This window comes from Lynx rufus, unplaced genomic scaffold (assembly GCF_022079265.1).
Source record: "Lynx rufus isolate CCGP_SWC_20201006 ecotype Redwood Valley unplaced genomic scaffold, mLynRuf1.p SCAF_8, whole genome shotgun sequence".
Lineage (NCBI taxonomy): Eukaryota > Metazoa > Chordata > Mammalia > Carnivora > Felidae > Lynx > Lynx rufus.
The window spans coordinates 3,551,805-3,572,721 of NW_025814896.1; the positions used below are offsets into that span (position 1 = coordinate 3,551,805).

The window sequence follows — 20,917 nt, forward strand, 5'->3', positions numbered from 1 at the left end:
AGAAATGCTAAGCACTTTTATTATTTTTTTAATTCAAATCCAAGTTAGTAAACCTATAGTGTAATAATGGTTTCAGGAGTAGAAATTGGTGATTCATCACTTAAGTATAACACCCAGTGCTCATCTTTAATGACCATCACCCATTTAGTCCAACACCTCTCCAGCAACACTCAGTTTGTTCTTGGTATTTAGGAGTCTCTTATGGTTTGCCTCCCTGTTTTTATTTTATCTTTCCTTCCCTTCCCCTGTGTTCATCTGTTGTGTTTCTTAAATTCCACATGTGTGAAATCATATGATATTTGTCTTTCTTTGACTGACTTATTTAGCTTAATGTAATACTCTCCAGTTCCATACATGTTGTTGCAAATGGCAGGATTTCAATCTTTTTGATCTCTGAGTCGTATTCCACTGTGTGTGTTTGCGCACACGTATACATACACACACATAATAACACACACACACACACACACACATAAACATCACATTTCCTTTATCCATTAATCAGTTGATGGACATGCAGGCTCTTTCCATAATTTGGCTATTGTCAGTAGTGTTGCTGTAAACGTTGGGGTGCATGTGCCCCTTTGAATCAGCATTTTTGTATCCTTTGGATAAATACCTAGTAGTGCAACTGCTGGGTTGTAGGGTAGCTCTATTTTCAATTTTTTGAGGAACCTCCATACTGTTTTCCAGAGTGGCTGCAATAGTTTGCATTCCCACCAGCAGTGCAAAAGGGTTTCCTTTTTGAACACTTTGGGGTGTTCTCTCGCCAACATCTGTTGTTGCCTGAGTTGTTAATTTTAGCCATTCTGAAAGGTGTGAGGTGGTATCTCATTGTGGTTTTGATTTGTATTTCCCTGATGATGAGTGATGTTGAGTCTCTTTTCATGTGTCTGTTAGCGATCTGTATGTCTTCTTTGGAAAAGTGTCTATTCATGTATTTTGCTCATTTCTTCACTGGAATATTTGTTTTTTGGGTGTTGAGCTTGAGAAGTCCTTTATACATTTTGGATGCTAAGCCTTTGTCTGATACATCATTTGCAAATATCTTCTCCCATTCTGTCAGTTGCCTTTTAGTTTTGTTGATTGTTTCCTTTACTGTGCAGAAGCTTTTTATCTTGATGAGGTCCCAATAGTTCGTTTTTGCTTTTGTTTCCCTTGCCTCCAGAGACGTGTCTAGTAAGAAGTTGCTGTAGCTAAGGTCAAAGAGTTTGTTGTTTGTTTTCTTCTCTAGAATTTTGATGGTTTCCTGTCTTACATTTAGGTTTTTTATCCATTTTGAGTTTATTTTTGTGTGTGGTGTAAGAAAGTGGTCCAGGTTCATTCTTCTGCATGTCGCTGTCCAGTTTTCCCAGTACCACTTGCTGAAGAGACTGTCTTTTTCCATTGGATACTCTTTCCTGATTTGTCAAAGATTAGTTGGCCGTACCTTGGTGGGTCCATTTCTGGGTTCTCTATTCTTTTCCGTTGATCTATGTGTCTGTTTTTGTGCCAGTACCATAGTATCTTGATTACAGTCTTGTAGTATAGCTTGAAGTCTGATACTCTACGTGGAAAACCCAAAAGCCTCCACCAAAAAACTGCTGATACTGATACATGAATTCAGCAGAGTAGCAGGATATGAGATCAATGTGCAGAAAGAAATCAGTTGTATTTCTATATACCACTTATGAAACAGCAGAAAGACAAATCAAGGAATCAGTCCCATTTATAGTTGCCCCAAAACCCATAAAACACGTAGGAGTAAACCTAGTTGAAGAGCTAAAAGATCTGTATGCTGAAAACTATAGAAAGCTTGTGAAAGAAATTGAAGAAGACGCAAAGAAATGGAAAAACATTCCATGCTCATGGATTGGAAGAACAATTATTGTTAAAATGTCAGTACTACCCAAAGCAATCTACACATTCAGTGAAATCCCTATCAAAATATTACCAGCATTCTTCACAGAGCCGCAACAAACAATTCTAAAATTTGGATGAAATTGCAAAAGACCCCGAATAGCCAAAGTGATGTGGAAAAAGAAAACCAAAGCTGTAGGCATCACAATTCCGGACTTCAAGCGCTTTTACATATGCTTGGTTGTCATTCATATATATTCCTTTGTGACGTATCTGTTTAAATATTTTGTCCTTTTTTTTTACTGGGCTGTCTTTTTTTATGTTAAGTTTTTGGATTCTTACAAATATTGTGCATACCAATCCTTTGATAGATACATATGTGTATTCTCTCCCCATCTGTGTCTTGCTTTTTAAGTTTGTTAATGGTGTCTTTAATGAGCAGAAGTCTTTAAGTTTACAGTCCACTTTATCACTTTTTTCATTTGTGCTTATAGCTTTATGTAACTTTTGCCTACTACCAAATCATAAAGAACTTTTGTTTTTCTGTCAGAACTTCGTGGTTTTAGCTTTTATGTTTAGGATTATGATCCATTACAAATGAATATTTGGTTCTGGTATGATACAGGAGTTGAGGTTCATTTTTATTTTTCTATGGACATGCAGTCACTTCTAGGACTATTTGATGAAAAGGCTTTCCTTTCCCCACTGGATGTCATTGATTCCCTTCTTGAAAGTCAGATGACTGGGGCGCCTGGGTGGCGCAGTCGGTTAAGCGTCCGACTTCAGCCAGGTCACGATCTCGCGGTCCGGGAGTTCGAGCCCCGCGTCGGGCTCTGGGCTGATGGCTCAGAGCCTGGAGCCTGTTTCCGATTCTGTGTCTCCCTCTCTCTCTGCCCCTCCCCCGTTCATGCTCTGTCTCTCTCTGTCCCAAAAATAAATAAACGTTGAAAAAAAAAATTTTAAAAAAAGAAAGTCAGATGACTGATAGAAGTTCACGTCTTATTTCTTAAAGCCGTACTCCATCCCACGGATCTATTTTCCTTTCACTATGCCAGTCCCACACTGTTTTAATTACTGTAGATTTTTAGTTAGTCTTGAAATTGGGTAGTACAAGTCTTCTAAAATTGTGGGGTTTTTTTTTTCAGGAAATTCTAGATCTTTTGTATTTCCATATAACTTTTAGAGTTGACCTACTACTTGCTACAAAAAGCCCGCTGGATGTAGCAGTATGTATGATTGCGATTGTAGTTTGAGAGGGGGAGAGGCAACATTGTGACAATAGTACGTATTTCAGTCCACAAACGTGGTATATCTTTACATTTATTCAGGTCTTTAATTTCGCTCCACAGCGCTTTGTAGTTTTCAGTGTAGAAATCTTACACACCCCTTGATGAACTTATTCCTGAGTCTTCAATCTTACCTTATATGATTGTAAATGGAATGAATCTTTAATTTCATTTTCCAAATATTTTCTATTAGTATATAAAAATATAACTGATTTTGCAATACTTACCTCGTATCCTACAGTCTTGCCAAAGTCACTATTTAGTTCCAGTGGTTGTAATGTGGATTCCTGAGGTTATTCTAGGTAGTCGGTCATGGTATCTGCAGATAGAGATAGGGTTTTACTTCTTTCTGATTCTAAGGCCCTTCCTTAACTAACTTACTTCCTTTATTCCTCTCTTCCTTCATTCCTCCCTCCCTTTCTTTCTTTATCCTTCTTTTATTCTCCCCTCCCTCCCTTCCTTTATTCCTCCCTTTGCATTATTGCAATGGCTAGAACTTCTAGTACAATATTGAATAGAAGTGGTAAAAGTGGTCATCTTTGCTTTCTTCCTCATCTTTGCTTAAGGAAGAATGTTGAGTATTTGACCATTAAGCATGACGTTAGCTGAAGGTTTTTGTAGATAAACTTCCATCGGGTTGAGGAAGCTGGTGAGTCTTCACATGTATAAACACACATTGAAACCATTAGGGTATTCAAGTTAGTAAATATATCCAGTCTCCCTAAATGTTCTTTATGCTCCTTTTTTTTTAATTTTTAATTTTTAGGGGCACCTGGGTGGCTCAGTCGGTTGAGCGTCCGACTTCGGCTCAGGTCACGATCTCGCAGTCTGTGAGTTCGAGCCCCGCGTCGGGCTCTGGGCTGATGGCTCAGAGCCTGGAGCCTGCTTCCGATTCTGTGTCTCCCTCTCTCTCTGACCCTCCCCCATTCACGCTCTGTCTCTCTCTGCCTCAAAAATAAATAAACGTTAAAAAAAAAAAGATTTATTAATTTTTAATTTTTATTTTTTTTTAATTTTTTTTAATGTTTATTTATTTTTGAGACCGAGAAAGACAGAGCATGAATGGGGGAAGGTCAGAGAGAGGGAGACACAGAATCTGAAACGGGCTCCAGGCTCTGAACTGTCAGCACAGAGCCTGACGCGGGGCTCGAACTCACGGACCGCGAGATCGTGACCTGAGCCGAAGTCGGCCGCTCAACCGACTGAGCCACCCAGGCGCCCCTTAATTTTTAATTTTTAGAGAGAGAAATAAAGCATGAGCACTGGAGAAGGGCAGAGGGAAAGAGAGAATCTCAAGCAGGCTCTACACACAGTGTGGAGCCCAAAACAGGGCTTGATCCCGTGACCCTGGGATCGTGACCTGAGCCAAAATCAAGAGTCAGACACTCAACCCACTGAGCCACCCAGGCACCCCTATGCTCCTTTTGATCCGTTCATCCCGTCTCCTACTCTATCCCCAGAAAGTCACTGATGTTTTTTGTACCTTGGATAAGTTTACATTTTCTGCAGTCTCTATAAATAGAATTATACAGCATGTAGCAATTTTTTCTGGCTACTTTCTTTTAGTAATGCATATGTATATACATACATACTTGTATCAGTATATGATGTATTTATGTATACTGTCTATGTAATATATAACATACAAAGTATACATGTAGAAGTATACTACGTATTTTACGTGACATATGTTACACATAATATATACATTTATATGGGACATATTTTGTATATACATTTGTATTTTTTTTTTATTTAGCCACATCACATGTATCAAGAGTTTAATCCTTTTTGTTGCTGAATGGTATTCCAGTGTATGGTTTTACTTCAGTTTGTTCCGCCCATTCCCCTGTTGATGACTATCTGGAGTGTTCCCTGTTTCCAGCTATTGTAAAATGCCACTGAAAATATTCATGTATAATTATCTTCACGTATGTGTGATTATATATATGCTTTTATTTCTCCTGGCTAAATACCAGGGAGTGTGATCAAAAGCACAGGTATAGGTTTACCTTTTTCAGAAACTTTTAGACTTGTCCAAAGCAGTTTTATCATTTTACATTTTTACCACCAGTGTGTGAGAGTTCCAGTTGTCCACATCCTTGACGACACTCCGTAGGGTCAGTCTTCCCTCCTTGCCGTATTACGCTGCCGGGAACCTTCAGTACCATGTTGAGTAGAAGTGATGGGAGCCTATGTCTTGACCTAGCTTCTGATGTTAAGGGGAAAGCATTTTTTTCACTATGACCTATTTACGGTGACACTTTTTCATGTGTACCCTCTATCAGACTGAGGAAACTCTCTTTTATTCCTAAGCTGCTGAGAGCCCTCCTTGATAATAAAGAATGTTGGGTTTGGGGAAATGCTTTTCCTGCATGTGTTGATGTAATACATGGTTTCTCTTGTTAGGTTCCTAATAGAAATACATTGATTTTCCAATGTTAGACTAACTTTGCATTCTAGGGATAAACCCCACTTGGTTTCGGTACGTATTCTCCTTTTCTGTATCATTGGCACTGATTCCCAGAAGTCAGGCAGGAACTTGATGTTCTGTATGCTAGGTCTATGTCTTCCTGTGGCAGAGTGCAGGCAGTGTTACTAGCCTCACGGAATGAATTGGCAAGTTTTCCATAGTCTCCAGGTTTCTTTTTTGTTTTCAAGTTTATTTATTTTGAGAGTGGGCACAAGCAGAGGGGAGCAGAGAGAGCGAGCGAGAGAGAGAGAGAATCCCAAGCAGGCTCCATGCTGCTGGCACAGAGCCTGCCCGGTATGGGGCTTGAGCTCACGAACTGCGAGATCATGGCCTGAGCCAAAATCCGGAGCTGGACACTTGACCGACTGAGCCACCCAGGCACTGCGTAGTTTTCAGTTTTCTACAAGAATGTGTGTAAAATTGGTATTCTTTCTTTCTTAACTACTTGCTAGTATTTGCACCTTTCTTTGTTGTGAAGGCTCTTAACCACAAATTCAGTTTATTTAATATCTAAGGGGTTTTTCATGGTACCTATTTCTTCCTGAGTAAACTGATAATTTGTGTCTCGTAATCTCTCCATTTCATCCATATTGTCAGATTTATTGGTGTTAAGTGGTTTATTGTGGCCCCTTCCTGTCTTTACTGTCTGTAGACTACAATGATGGCCTCTCTGTCACCTCTGATGTTCATAACTTGTATCTTTTTTTCCTGATCAGTCTGATGAAAGGAGAATATCGATTTATTGATATTGTCAAAGAACCAGCCCTTGGTTTTATTGATTTTTCTCTTTTGTTTTCCTGTTTTCAATCTTGCTGACCTCTGCTCTCGTGTTTCTTGTTTCTTTATTTTCAGCTTACTTTAGTTTTAATTTGCCTTTCTGTTTCTGGTGTCTCAGGGTGGAAGCTGAAGTCATTGATCTGAGACTGTTTATTCTTCTAGTATAGCCACTTCAGCTTTATTGTATTGTACTTTATGAAGATGCTTTTAAAATTTTTATTTATGTTTTATTTTAGAGAGGAAGGGAGAGGGGCAGAGGAAGAGAGAGAGAGAATCCCAAGCAGGCTCCATGTTCAGTGCAGAGCCTGATGCAGGGGCCCAATGTGGAGCTAGACACAGGGCTCAATCTCACGACCCTGGGAAGATGACCTGAGCCAAGACCAAGAGTCAGACGCTCAACCGACTAACTGAGCCAACCAGGTGTCCTGCCATTTACAATTTACAGCTTTAAATTCTCCCCGAGTACTTCCTAGCAGCGTCCTGCAAATTACCATATGTTGTATTTCCATTTTCATTAATCTGATTCTTTAAGATTTTTCTTTTGATTTCTTTTTTGACCCATGGTTTTATTTAGAAATTTTTTATGTAGAGTCCATGTATTTGGGATTTCAGAGATAACTATTTCATTGTTATTAGAGGGCATACTTTGTATGATTTGAGAATCCTTTTAAAAATCTCGACACTTATTTTATGACCCAGCATGTGGTCTGTAATGATAAATCTTCTGTGTGCACTTGAAAGGAATGGGCATTCTATTGTTGGGTGGGAGGGTGGGTTGACAGTGTTGTTTGAGTCTTACATACCCTGTCCATCCGCTTGTCCTGTGTTACTGAGAGGGGGGTATGGAAGTCACCATTGTAATTGTGATTTTTTTCCTGTTGAGTTCTATCATTTTTTGCTTCAGGTATTTTCACTCTCTACGATTAGTTGTATAAACATGTAGTAGAATCTTTTCTTGTTAAATTGACCCCTTGATCTTTATGAAATGACCCTGTTCTTCCTGTAGTTAAATTCTTTGCTCTGTAATCTACTTTAATATTAAGATACCTTCTCCAGCTTTCTGTTGGTTAATTATGGCATGGCATATCTTTCTTTATTTTTAACTCATTTTTGTCTCTTTAACGTGGGTTACTTGTAGGCATCATATACTAAAGGCATTGTTTTTTAAATGCAATTTGACAATGTCTGCCTTTGAATTACGGTGTTTGATGTGGTTTTGAATACGCTTTAAATTTACCAGCTAGCTCTTGTTTTTTCTCCCTACCACTCCTTCTGCCATGTTTGTTTTTCTCTCTTTCTTCTTTTGTATTAATTGATTTTTCCAGTGATTTCATTATGTCTCTTTTGTTGGCTTTATACCCCCTTCAGTGGTTGATTTGGGGTTTATTTTATACATCTTTAGCTTGATAGTGTGTAATATTATACCCTCTTATGTGTAGCATGGGAACTCCGTAAGAGTATACTTCCATTTTTGCTTTCCTGGCTTTTGTGCCATTGCTGTCAGTTGTACAAAAAAGTTTTTAGTCTGTCTGTCTGTCGTTGTTGTTTTGCTTTTGCGTGTGTCAGAAACTTTGCAATATGAGTAAGATCATGACCTGAGCCAAGATCAAGAGTTGCACATTTAATGGACTGAGCCACCCAGGTGCCCCTCACATCTTATATTTTTATGGTACCCATATTTTTATGATACATATGTTACTGTATTTTAAAACAAAAAACCTACTTGGATCCTCTGTCTTCCTTCTAGCCCTCTTACTCTTTTTCCATTTATAGCCAACTTTGAGAGTTTTTACTAAATCTTTTTTCTCCTGCTTTTCAGTTCTGCTCTTACTACATTCTGTTTTCTGTCCCACTCCACTGAATTTTAGATGTCCAAACAATAAACTTTATTATTAGTATCAGTTTGCACACTTGCAGTCCTCGTTCTGACCCTTCCCTTACATTTGACACTGTTGACTACACTTTGATTTTTGAATCTTTTTTCCTAATTCCTTAACTAAGCTCTAGATAGAGATGTGAGCAATAAACTATCCCACCTTTATATTTTTGCAGATGTCTAAAATATCTAAACCCACGTCTAAAACTAAACTCAATTAAAAATAGAACTCCCCTAAGACCTAGGAATACACTAGTAGGTATTTATCCAAAGGATACAAAAATGCTGATTTGAAGGGGCACATGCACCCCGATGTTTATAGCAGCACTGTCAACAATAACCAAATTATGGAAAGAGCCCACATGTCCATTGACCAATGTATGGATAAAGAAAATGTGGCACACACACACACACACAATGGAATATTACTCAGCATCAAAAAGAATGAAATCTTGCCATTTGCAACAACATGGATGGAACTAGAATGCATTATGCTAAACAAAATAAGTCAGACAAATAACCCTAACCCTAACTCACTCATATGTGGAATTTAAGAAACGCAACAGATGAACGTAGGGGAAGGGAAGAAAAACTAAGATAAAAACAGAGACGGGGGCAAGCCACCAGGGGCTCTTTTTTTTTTTTTTTTTAATGTTTATTTATTTTTGAGACGATGCAAGAGACAGAGTGCAAGCAGTGGAGGGGCAGACAGAGGGAGACACAGAATCTGAAGTGGGGTCCAGGCTCTGAGCTGTCAGCCCAGAGCCCGACGCGGGGCTCGAACCCACGAACCGTGAGATCATGACCTGAGCCGAAGTCGGACGCTTAACCGACTGAGCCACCCAGGCGCCCCAGAGGCTCTTAAATACAGAGAACAAACTGAGGGTTGCTGGAGGGGAAGTAGGTGAGCGGATGGGCTCAGTGGGGGATGGGCATTAAGGCGGGCACTGTTGTGTTGACCAATTGGTGTTATATGTAAGTGATGAATCACTGAAACCAACGCTACACTGTGTGTTAACTAACTTGAATTTAAATAAACTTAAAATTAATAAAAATAAAACTAAACTCATGATTCTATCCCGCCAAACTCCTTCTTTATTTCCTGTTTTGACAAATGGTAGGATAACCTTCCAGCTCCCCCCGCCCCATACAGAAGCCACTCTTGATCGTTTCCTTCCCTTAACTGATCTTTTTCCACGTCCATTTTTTACTATCTCTTAAAATCTTTTGAATTTCTTCTCTCTCCTCTATTTTCACGCCAATCACTGCTGCCGCTTCTTAATGCGGTTGTGTCTTGCATCTTGCCAAGTGTAGCTGCACATAATTGGGCAAAAAAAAGTTATTTTCATTGTTTTAATAGCATAACTTGAAGTTGATTTTAAGATTTTCCGATATAAAACTCATCCTGATTTTACGAGGATACTTTTATTTAAAAAATTAAGTTCTTTATATGTGGATTAAAAGTGTTTGGGGGGGGGCTTCCTGATTGGTGAATAAGAATGTATCATTGTGCCAGGAGGGTGGTACAACCTAAAATTCACAGGGATAGGAGCTCCTGTCTCCGGACCCTTCCAGACCTCATGCTACTTATCTCTCCACCTGGCTGTTTGTTTGTATCCTTTAATATCCTTCATAATAATGTGGTAATGTAATGTAACCTGTATGGAGCAGGCAAGACCGAATTTTTACATGAATGGCACCCATGGAAGTAAAAAAAAAAAAAAAAAAAAAAACCAACAAAAAAAAAGCAAAACCTGGAGATCAGTTAGCATACTTGCAGACTAGGGGATGAGGAGGCAGCACAATGGGGTGCATGCAGTTAGACCCTTTTGTATATAATATGTAAGAATTTTTATTTATTTAGTCTCCATGGATGATCTTAAAAATTTTTTAAATGCCTTTGCAGGAGAAAGCATATTATTATATTCATGTACCTATAGTGTATTGGAATCTCCTATGGGTATGTAGATAACATAAGGTCCAAATATGTTTATCTGTAAATACTTGGATTCTTTAGCAAGCAATAAAATGACTTTTCTGATATCTCAGTAATATTGCTAATTAAAAACAAGCCATGACATAGTCCACGCAGTCAAAGGAAATACCAGAAGTTTCAACAAAGCTGACAATAAAAGATAACAAATATCAACTAATTCTTATATAGTTACAATATATGTGGAGGATACTTTGCACATAAAGGCGCAAAGCATTCAGCAACATTTGAAGTAATTTCTAATACCGTGGTTATGTAAGCAGCAAAGTAAATGTTTCATTTACTAGTTCATAGCAAGCTGCAGAAAAAAATCAGATCAGAGCGATACAATAATCAGCAAAGATATACATCAGGATTATAAATTTTCTAATATTCATCATCAGCATTCAAAACATTATTGTCTTCAAAGTCACCAAAACTTTCATCTCTAAAGTCTGAATACCTGTTCCTGTTGACACACATGACTTTTTTTCCCAAAATAAAACCACCGCACTCTTTAAATTAGAGACTGTCACCACTGTCTTCAAGCAATTAATAATTCTTATTACCATGACAGATGTTACTCTGGAAGCTTTCATGACCATATCGTTGCAAAAACAACGCATCTTCTGCTTGAGTAAGCCTCATAGGAATCAGAATTTTATAGCCAATGGAGACAGTTATCCCGTGGGTTAGGTCATGGAGTAGCCAGTAGAGCTTTCCCTGATGTAGAGAAATTTTTCTACGTGGTGTGCTCCATTTCCATCAGGGTGTTTTCCTCCTGCCCCAAAGTGTACACTGGGGGCAGGTGTGATGACTTGCCAGTCAACAGGAGCACTGGCAGAGTAGGACAGGACCCTGGTGGCCTGTAGTCCATAGTACAGGCACTTGAATTGGATGCCAAGTGATTCCGAAGGGAGGTAAATCCCTCTTACAAACTGGCACTAACTGTTTTCACTGGATCAGTGAATTCATGAGGAATTGCTCCGTATTCTTCTTCAGTTTCCTGGCACTCAAGTTTTTTGACCATTGTTGACTGTCAACTTGTTTGTAACAACTGGCTTTAACAGAAATGTTTGATTAGATGCTTTTGCCTAAAAATATACTTATTTATGTATGGAACTGAAGTTATTTTGTTTGCCTCTTTTAAGTTAAGCAAATAGTTCCCTTAGATGTGTTCCGGAAATATTTACTAAGAACCTGTGAGTGTCCAAAACATATTTATGGCTTTAGCTTATTAGTTATTAGCCTGTAACTCATCGATCAGAAGACTCGGAAAAATAAATTGAATTGATTTGTTTGCATAGATAGTTAGTCCCAGAATTAATTAAATATTGTTAGATCCAGAAGTTAATATTATTTCGATTTAATGAATATGCTGCATGACTTTCTTATTTATACTGTACCTATAGAGTGGCAGCATAGAAATGAATGTAAACTAATCAGTATGATTTGTCTATGTGCAGTGAGAGAATCGAAGAAGCTACTGACCATAATCTTGAAAAATACAGTAAAAATTAGTAAAAGAGAAGGGAAAGAATTGCTTCTGTATTTTGATGCATCATTGGAAATTGCTAGTGTGACACAAAAAATTTGGGGTGCAAATAAATACAGGGTAAGTGTTTTAATTCTTTTTAATACATACTTTCATCAAATTCTTTTAAATAAATATTTATTTTCATAATTCTGGAAACTTTTAGTTATTTGGGGCTATAAGTTTCATTGATTTTTTTTCCCCTAGAATTCTTAAAATGACATGTAGATTTTAGTTTTTAAAATTTGTAATGTGGAATAGCCATCAGATTGTTAGTTGTATCCTTGAGACACCTGTTTAGAATCTCAGATCACAAAATAAGCTGCAGTACTCAAAACATCTAACAAAATTCCTGCTAGGTGTTTAAAAAGTGAATTGAGACAAAACCCTGTTTTTACGATAGTAAACATTGTGAGAATTACAGACTGTACCCCAGAAGAAGTGAATGAGTGGCATAGGGAAAATGGGGTATAGAAGTTGAGGGAAGAGAATGCTCGTTAAGAGACTTAAAGGAAAGGCTTTGGAGACGGGGCTTGAAATGGCTTTGGAAATTGATGGGTGTAATTTAGATAAGGTGCTTTCTAGAATAGTGGAAGACATCATGAGTTCATAAGGTGACAATTCATGTTAAGTTTGAGGGAGATATCCCGTTGACAAGCTTGGGTAATGCATGTCTTAGTCTGTGCAGGCTGCGGTAACAAAAATACCATACACTTGGTGGTTTCAGTGACACACATTGACTTCTCATAGTTCTGGAGGCTAGAAGTCCAAGATCAGGTGCTAGCAGACTTATTTTCTGGTAAGGGCCCACTTCCTGGTTCACAGTGGCTAGCTTCTCGCCGTGTCCTCACATGGCAGAAGGGGGTGAAGGAGCTCTTTGGGGTCTCATGAGGGCACTGATCCCATTCATGAGGGCCCTGCCCTGATAACCCACTCACCTCCCAAAGGCCCCACCTCCTAATACCATCTCTTGGGGATTAGGTTTCAATATGTGAATTTGGGGGGGGACACATTCAGTTTATAGCTGTGGGAAAGATTTATGGTAAAGAAAAAGAGACTATGTTTCTGAGGGACCCTCACCAAAATGGCAGGCTAGGAAGACTGATTAGTGAAGAGACATTATGGTATTCTGAGAAGGGTATTTACGTATGCAAAATAATGATTTGAGATAATACAGCAGTTTTGAAAGGAAACAGGAGATAATTGCAGTAAAATAGAAGGAACTGAGAGAAAATGACATCTCTTTGAATTAATTTTAGGAATTTAACAGAAAACAAGGTATTTCCGTTGCCAAAACATCTGTGCATATAATTTTTGATGCAAGTGGATCACAGGTATGTGTCTGACTTACTTGATTTTTATCACTGGGCTAAGCTGAACCATAAGTAATAGGACAGTATGATGTTGGAGGGGGAGTATCTAAAAGATATCTTGTCTCAGCATAGAGAGTCCCCCAATAAGATGTATGGGATTTTTAAAGTATGTTATTATTTTAGTACAGAAGATAGTTATTAGTAGTTTTGATAACTTTAAAAATTAGAAGTATATGTCCTGCCTCTAATGCCAAAGTTGGTTTTATGTCTGTTGACATTTGAAACGTGGATGCTTTTTTGTTGGGTCAATCTGTAGGACTAAGTACATGGAAGACAGAAAGAATTGATGCAAGTGTGGGATGAGTAGGCACTTGATTAAGACATCCAGTGATTTTTGAGAACTTTGTGTGGTTTGGAGTTTGAAATACTTTTTTCCACATTCTCCCCAACAGATTCTGGTGCCAGAAAGTCAAATCTCACCCATGGAAGAGGAAATCATTAGTTTGAAGGAAAAACGTAACTCCCAAAAGGAATTCACTAAACCTCCAAAATGTATCAAAAACAGCAATCAAGGGGACAGAAAGAATAGTCAGCTTGGGGTAAATATGGTGTCAAAATAGTTGTTTATAAAACGGCATAGATCAAATCATTGCTATATGTAATTATAGAAAAAGGCATCTAGAGTTTACATTAATGGTTGTCATCAATAACATTTCAGAGTATTTTCCCCTGCCTTTTACAAATGCAAACAAAAGCATTGTGCTTTAGCAATTCTGTTTATGTGTAAGTGTAAGAGAGTAACTACCACTTTTTACATTTATCCCCTCTGTTTTGTATTTGCTTTTGGCCTTATGCAGAACACAAATCTATAATGCAGTGTCTCTTTACTCACACAAGGACAGAAAGCAAAGTATTAAGCTCTTCCTCCTCCTCCTCCTCCTCCTCCTCCTCCTCCTCCTGCTCGTGGAGACTCCCTTCTAGGCCACACTCAACAGAACCAGCACTCCACCTTCTTCCCTCGCTGTGACACTTGACATGGCCAACAGCCCTGTCTTTCCTATTGTCCTCTCCTCCTCCGATTTCTGCTAGCATTTTAATTGTCTCCCTACTCTGTCACGACGTTGGAGGTACTTTCCCTCCCTACATTCTGGATGTAGATTCGCTCTAAAAGCGTGGCTCAGCCTCCTGAACACGTCTGTGCCTTCTCGCTTACAGAGCTCCTTCACGTGCCCAGTGTAAACTCTTGAAATGTACCAGACCTCTCTTCAGAGTGCCACAGTGACGCCTCACTCTTCTAATGTTTCCCTTGGTGTGTCCCTCCAAGTCTTTTCCTAAAGTCTAACTTCAAACTCTTTTATCTTTTGTGTCAAATTTGCATCTGTCTGCATACTTCAGTAAGGCTACCGTTAGCGTTTGGATGGCGTCCTGAATCCAGCCTCCTCTCCTGTCACACCTAGGACCGAGGTACCAGCGCTGGTCCTTTCACAGCATCTCTCAAGTCCTTTCCTCCTCACGCCCTTCACTGTTGCTCATCTTCGCATACCTGGCTTAATGCAGCCACCCCCTCATTGTTCTTGGACATGGTTGCTTCATCCCGTGAGCTACCCCTTGTGGTGTCCCATGCTTTTCTTAATACCGGCGTCCTGGTAGCATTCTTCTGCTCAGAAACTTTGTGATCTCTGTGTTTACCTTCCTGCATCTAAACTTGGACTCAATTCTGGGACCTTCTACGTCTCCTTTTACTCTAAAGACCACTTTATGAGTAAGGTCAGTTGCTTTACTGCCTCTTTTTTATGTCGCACTAATTTTTGCGCCTCTACGTTCATCCGTGTTGTGTGTCCTTTTTTTTCACTTTTCCCCATTTCCCTCTGGCCCTTATGTTTGCAAGGCTTGATGATTAATTTCACTTCCCTTCATGGACCTTTTCCCGCTGCAATTTTTACTAACTTCTCACCTTTACACAACTGGAACTCTCACAGGCTCCCCCATACACTTCGACGTGTTGGTGTTGCTGTCCTTTCCCGTTAGTCTTGTTTCTTCATTAAGTGAAATGTCAGTTTTCCTTAGACAATTCAGTTATAAAAGCCATTTGCCATTTGCTGTGCCTTTTGGTTTTTTTTATGTAATATAATTTATGGTCAAATTGGTTTCCATACAACACCCAGTGTTCATCCCAACAGGTACCCTCCTCGATGCCCATCCCCCATTTTCCCCTCTCCCCCACTCCCCCATCAACCCTCAGTGTGTTCTCAGTATCCAAGAGTCTCTTACGGTTTGCCTCCCTCCCTCTCTGTAACTTTTTTTTCCCTTTCCCCCATGGTCTTCGGTTAAGTTTCTCAAGATCCACATATGGGTGAAAACATATGACATCTGTCTTTCTCTAACTGACTTATTTCACTTAGCATAATACCCTCCAGTTCCATCCACGTTGCTGCAAATGGCCAGATTTCAAATGAATAAAGAAGATGTGGTTTATATATACAATGGAATACTACTTGGCAATGCTGTGCCTTTTATATCCAAGTTGTACCTTGAGTAGTTATTTAAAATTCTTAGGACCCCCACCTTAAACTCAGTAAGTCATAAACTCTGGAAAAGATGTCTTTAAAAAACATTGCACCGTTGTGAAATACCCACCGTGTTTTCGTTCAGAATTAACTGTCAAGCATTTATATGAATAAGTAACTTTCCAGGTCCCATTCACTATGCCGCTAGGAACTATCCTTCTTTGCACAAGAATCCATTGGTTCAGTAGTTTGTTTTCTGGTTGATCTTAGAATTCCCCCTTTTCCTCTCCTTTCCACCTTTCCTTCTCACCCCATTTACATACCTATTAAAATACCTGCAGTATTTTTTTTTTAGTCTCAGGGGCAGGTGCCTTTAAAAAAAACAACAACAACACAGTTCTCCTCTGCCTCTTTGCAGTTTTTCATCATCTCCTCCTTTATATGACGCCCCCTGAAACTCCTGTTCCTGCAGCCCTTGCCTCTGCTTGCCTCCCTCTGTTCAGTCACTCTAGAATGAAGTCAGAAAATGTGCATCTTTATCAGAGCCACTAGCTCGTGCGTGTGCTGCTGAGTCTCTGAATTCCTGTAGCTACCTTTACTCCAAAGTCAATTTGGTCTCCACAGATTATTAATACAATTTTTTAAAATATGTGAAAGTTTTGAGGAATGCTGAACATTATGAAGGCATTCACGAACAAATTCGCCTAAGTCTGTATCCAAACATCACGCCCTGAAATAGAATAAGAAACTGAGCCATTGGTTGTAAGATACACCCAGTATCAGTAAAATATTTTCAGCTGGTATATAAAGGTGCTGTATTCCATATATCTGGATACTCTATAACTACTTTTTAAAAATTATTTCTTAGAGAGCATGCGAGCAGGGGAGGGGCAGAGAGAGAGAGAGGGAGAGAGAGAATCCCAAGCAGGCTTTATGCTGTCAGTGTAGAACCTGACATGAGGCTTGAACTCACACACCGTGAGATCATGACCTGAGCAGAAATCAAGAGTCAGACGCTTAACTGACTGAGGCACCCAGTGTCCCTCTATAAATACTTTTTAAAACAACATTCCTTGTTTGGGCTACCTATTCAATACCAAATATTTAGGATAGAACCTCTCAAGTCAGCCTAAAACAGAAATTTCTTGATATGATGTCATGTATAAAATACCATATGTCTTTTGGGTGTAGTCAAGGTAAATGTTACGAATAAAATTGTAGGACAGTTCATTTCAAAAGAGGATGTGTGTTTACTGTGGCTGCTTCTCATGGTTTCAGATAATTACTCCTAGCAAAAGAAAAATGTCTGAAGCATCAATGATTATTCCTGGTGCAGATAGATACACTGTGAGAAGCCCAATACTTTTAATCAACACATGTAAGTTTTATATTCTTGAAAGATTTCTAACATACATATTTATATATATGTCCATATTTTTGTGCATATATATATATATATACACTTTTTTTTAATGTGTTTATTTTATTTTTGAAAGACCACAAGCAGGGGAGGGGCAGAGAGAGGGGGACAGAGGATCTGAAGTGGGCTCTGCGCTGACAGGGTGACAGCAGTGAGCCTGATGTGGAGCTTGAACTCACAAACCACGAGATCATGACCTGAGCTGAAGTCGGACACTTAACCGATTGAGCCACCCAGGTGCCCCAGACATTATTCTATCTTTAAAGCAGGCATTTTTTAATTCAGAGATATTCTGGGGATTTAATTTACACAGAGGATAAGTTAGAGATATGGAAATTGTTAAGATACAAACCACAAACGTCTTCTAATTGCCAAGAAATTTCAAATTTCGAAGAAAGGTCTGACAGGTATTAACATATAAGCATTATTCAAAATATTAATACCCAGGTTAATAACTTGTCATTTAAGCGGGAGTCAGCCATAACATAGCAGCTAAAACATTGTGTCCCTCGGGCTGCTTGGGCTTGTTCCCCTGCTCCCAGGTGTGTACTTTGTACAGATTATCCTCCAGGTGAGTTTAGAACCAGTTTTCTTTTCTTAAAGTGGAGCTAAAGTGTCTACCTCATCAAGTTGTTTAGAAGACAAAATGAAAATCATTCATTCAATGAGGAATATTGTGAAACATTTAGACAGTGCTGGTACATACTAAGAGCTGAATAAAAATGAAAACATAATGCTACGTACTAGCTGCTATAAAACAGTCATATTTATTATTAGTCTTATGACAATTTAATAGTGACCTTCTGTTCCCAAAATCCAGTTGCCTCCTGGGCAATTGTCTAATATCCAACAGGCTCCTCAATTTTAACAGGTCCCCAATAAATTGATTTTTCCACCCTCCCTGCTAGTTTTTTGTCCATTTTTTTACCTTGGTAAACGGCATCTGTATCCACTTATTCATCTAAACCAGAAGTCTTGGGCCCATCCCAGCACCTCCCTTTTTTACATTCCTCATCTAAAAAGTGCCTCAGTAATACCATATGTAATTTTAAAAATTTTATTTTGAGAGAGAGAGAGAGTACACACGGGGTAGGTGCAGAGAGAAGGAGAAACAGAATCCCAAGCAGGCTCTGCACCATCAGCGCAGAGCCCAATATGGGGCTCAAACTCATGAACTGTGAGATCATGATCTGAGCTGAGACCAAGAGTCAGACGCTTAATCGACTGCGCCACACAGGTGCCCCGCAATATGTCATGTTTAAAACCCTACAAATACGGCAGTCCTTTGTCCTCCTTTTTAGCAACACCACGAAGAGGAAGAGTTAAACCACCGCTGCACATGATGAGTTCTGCGGAAAAACCTGATATTCCTAAAACATCCGAAAGTGGGGTGGATAATGCTGAATCACTTACATCCAGACCATCTGAAGAAAGAAAGAGCAGAGATAATACAGACAAAGTAATTTTACTTTGACCACATTTTAAAAAATTAATTTTATCAAGTTACTATAGAAATACATATTGAGCTAATTTCTTTTGCAAGTAGTGTCTCACTTTGTTGAAAATATTACTATATATATATATATATATACACGTATATATATATAGTATATATACATATATATGTATATGTACTATACATATATATGTATATGTACTATACATATATATGTACGTATATATATGTACGTATATACATATATACTATACATATATATATACTATATAGTATATATATATGTATAAATACTATACATATATATGTGTGTATATATATATATATATATATATATATGACTTCTTGTTCTTGAAAGTCAGTCCTTATGACTTTTATTTATTTTGCTACCAATAAAATTTAGGAATATCCATTCAGTATAACTTTGATTTATGTATTCGGGAGGAGAAATGGACTTGCCATCATTCTTTATTATACAAGTTAGTGTCTGCTAGAAATGTAAAATACAAGTGGACTCTGTCCTTAAGTATCTCAAAGTCTATTGTGGAAATTAGATAGATTAATAAGATAATTATAATATTGTCTAAATGTTCTCAGACTGTAATAAAGGAAGCAGTAGGAACCTAATGGAGGGGCAGGTGCCTAGCCCCAGAGCTGGAGGCGTGGGTGAAGACCAGGAAATGCTCTTGAAGAACAACAGATAAGAGAATAGGTAAAAGAAAGTTATTTCCTGGGAGATGTAGGAGGTAATGAGAGATGCAGGTAAGTTAAGTTTGTAGATGAGGAGCACCTAACAGGTCTGTTTTCTCTGAAGTGTCAGGTGAGCTTGGTGAGTTTCTATTGCATTATGTTGCAGGAGAGGCTCAGAGACCTGTAAAGATTGAAATAGCTACTAAGAGATAATGGAGAGAAGGAAGAGTAAGTAAAGGTGTGAGGCAAAGTGAAGGCCTTCTAAATTTAAGGCTGAATTCTATCACATGTATTAGTTCAGAAATATGTGTAATTTTCTCCAGCAGAGCTTAACAGCCTTGTTACTGCAGTAAAAAAGAATAGGTGGTGGGTTTAGGAAAGATGAAATGGTATGTGGCAGAATGATAAACGGTACTAAGAAAAGAGTCAGAAGGAGTTGTTCCGATTTCCAGGCTAAGTGTTCCTTAATCCGGGCACTGTCATTCATTCAGTGGTGTGGCATGGTCCTGAGTGTTCTAGGCCTGTGCTTTTTCGTCAGGGAGCCCTTCAGTCCTCGTGACAACCAAACGCACCAGCACGTGTTCCCACTGCTCCTCTCGCGACTTAGAGACCCACTGGCCGGATTCAGTAGGGGAGACAGGCAGGACGAGGCACGATGTCCCAGCCTGTAGGGTGTGTTTTTCTGATAGTCATGGCAGGTTTTTATTTGATCTGGGTGCATGTGCATCTGTGGCTATGGAAAGAAGGAAGCTTGGTGTAGGCAAGAAGTCGCCTGCCCAATGGCCACAACTTTACCAAATCCTCTAATGTTTCGTAACTTCCCAATCTTTTAGGCATGTTAGTGAAAAGACCAGAATAGGTGCAGGCTGTGAGAGCAGCAGCAGAGCAGTAGACGTGCCGTGGCGATTCTAGAAAGTGTCGGCTACAGATGGAAGCTGAATTACTGTACTAGCCCTGGATGAGTCCAGAAAATTTGTAGAATCTTCTGCCTTGTCTGCAATGAAAATGGTTTTCTTGTGTTTTAGGATAAGCAATATTCTGGAATGGGCATCATCTTTATGAAACAGTAGAAGTACTATCCAACTTTTAATAGCAAGGCAAATTTATTTTAAAGGTTTTAAACATTAACACGGTGACTTTTAAGGGTTGTTTTCATATAATACCTTGTTTAACATTAACATGTCCCCTATGTTTTATAGCATATCAAAACTGCTAAAGCTGTAGAGAAGACGGAAAACAAGGACACTGAATTCCTAAACCAAAATTTTAGTTAAGTACTTCTTAAATTTAATTTTACTTTCTCTTTAAAAAAATATTTTATTCTTTTTATAATATTATATTATATTATAATATATATTTATAAAATTTATATATTTATGTATATAATATTTATAATATTTATAAAAATATTATTTTCATATTTTCCTTTAATTCCACTGACTTTCGTTGATTTGAAAAAGAAAGATTAATAATGAATGCATTTGGCTCTATGCATTTAGAAACTTAGAGGTTACAGGAAAATATTCTACAGTCTCTATTTCCAAGAACATCAGTCTCTCCTTCCTAATATGTGAACCTTGATCAAATTGTATACCGACTCCCATTTTACCCTGCCAGCTGCATACAGAACTGAAAATGCCATAATTTTGGTTTTATTTAGATAAACTGCAGGATGCTGTTCCTGATTCACAGACAGTGGGAAAAAAAGATAAACCTGTGTAAGTATCAAAAACCATCAAGTAAGTCAGCATATATGAATGTTGTTTTAGATTAA

At 38.5% G+C, this 20,917-nt stretch overlaps 1 protein-coding gene across 3 annotated transcripts in view; it reads left to right on the forward strand.

Moving 5' to 3' along the window:
• Positions 1 to 20,917, forward strand: part of SYCP2 (synaptonemal complex protein 2) — a 67,751-nt gene that overhangs the window by 18,040 nt on the left and 28,794 nt on the right. For all 3 annotated transcript variants that reach the window (XM_047068736.1, XM_047068738.1, XM_047068739.1), the window contains 7 exons: positions 11,690 to 11,838; positions 13,017 to 13,091; positions 13,523 to 13,669; positions 16,856 to 16,955; positions 18,299 to 18,456; positions 20,343 to 20,412; positions 20,804 to 20,861. In XM_047068736.1, coding sequence (XP_046924692.1) covers positions 11,690 to 11,838; positions 13,017 to 13,091; positions 13,523 to 13,669; positions 16,856 to 16,955; positions 18,299 to 18,456; positions 20,343 to 20,412; positions 20,804 to 20,861 — 757 coding nt within the window. The remainder of the gene's footprint in view (positions 1 to 11,689; positions 11,839 to 13,016; positions 13,092 to 13,522; positions 13,670 to 16,855; positions 16,956 to 18,298; positions 18,457 to 20,342; positions 20,413 to 20,803; positions 20,862 to 20,917) is intronic.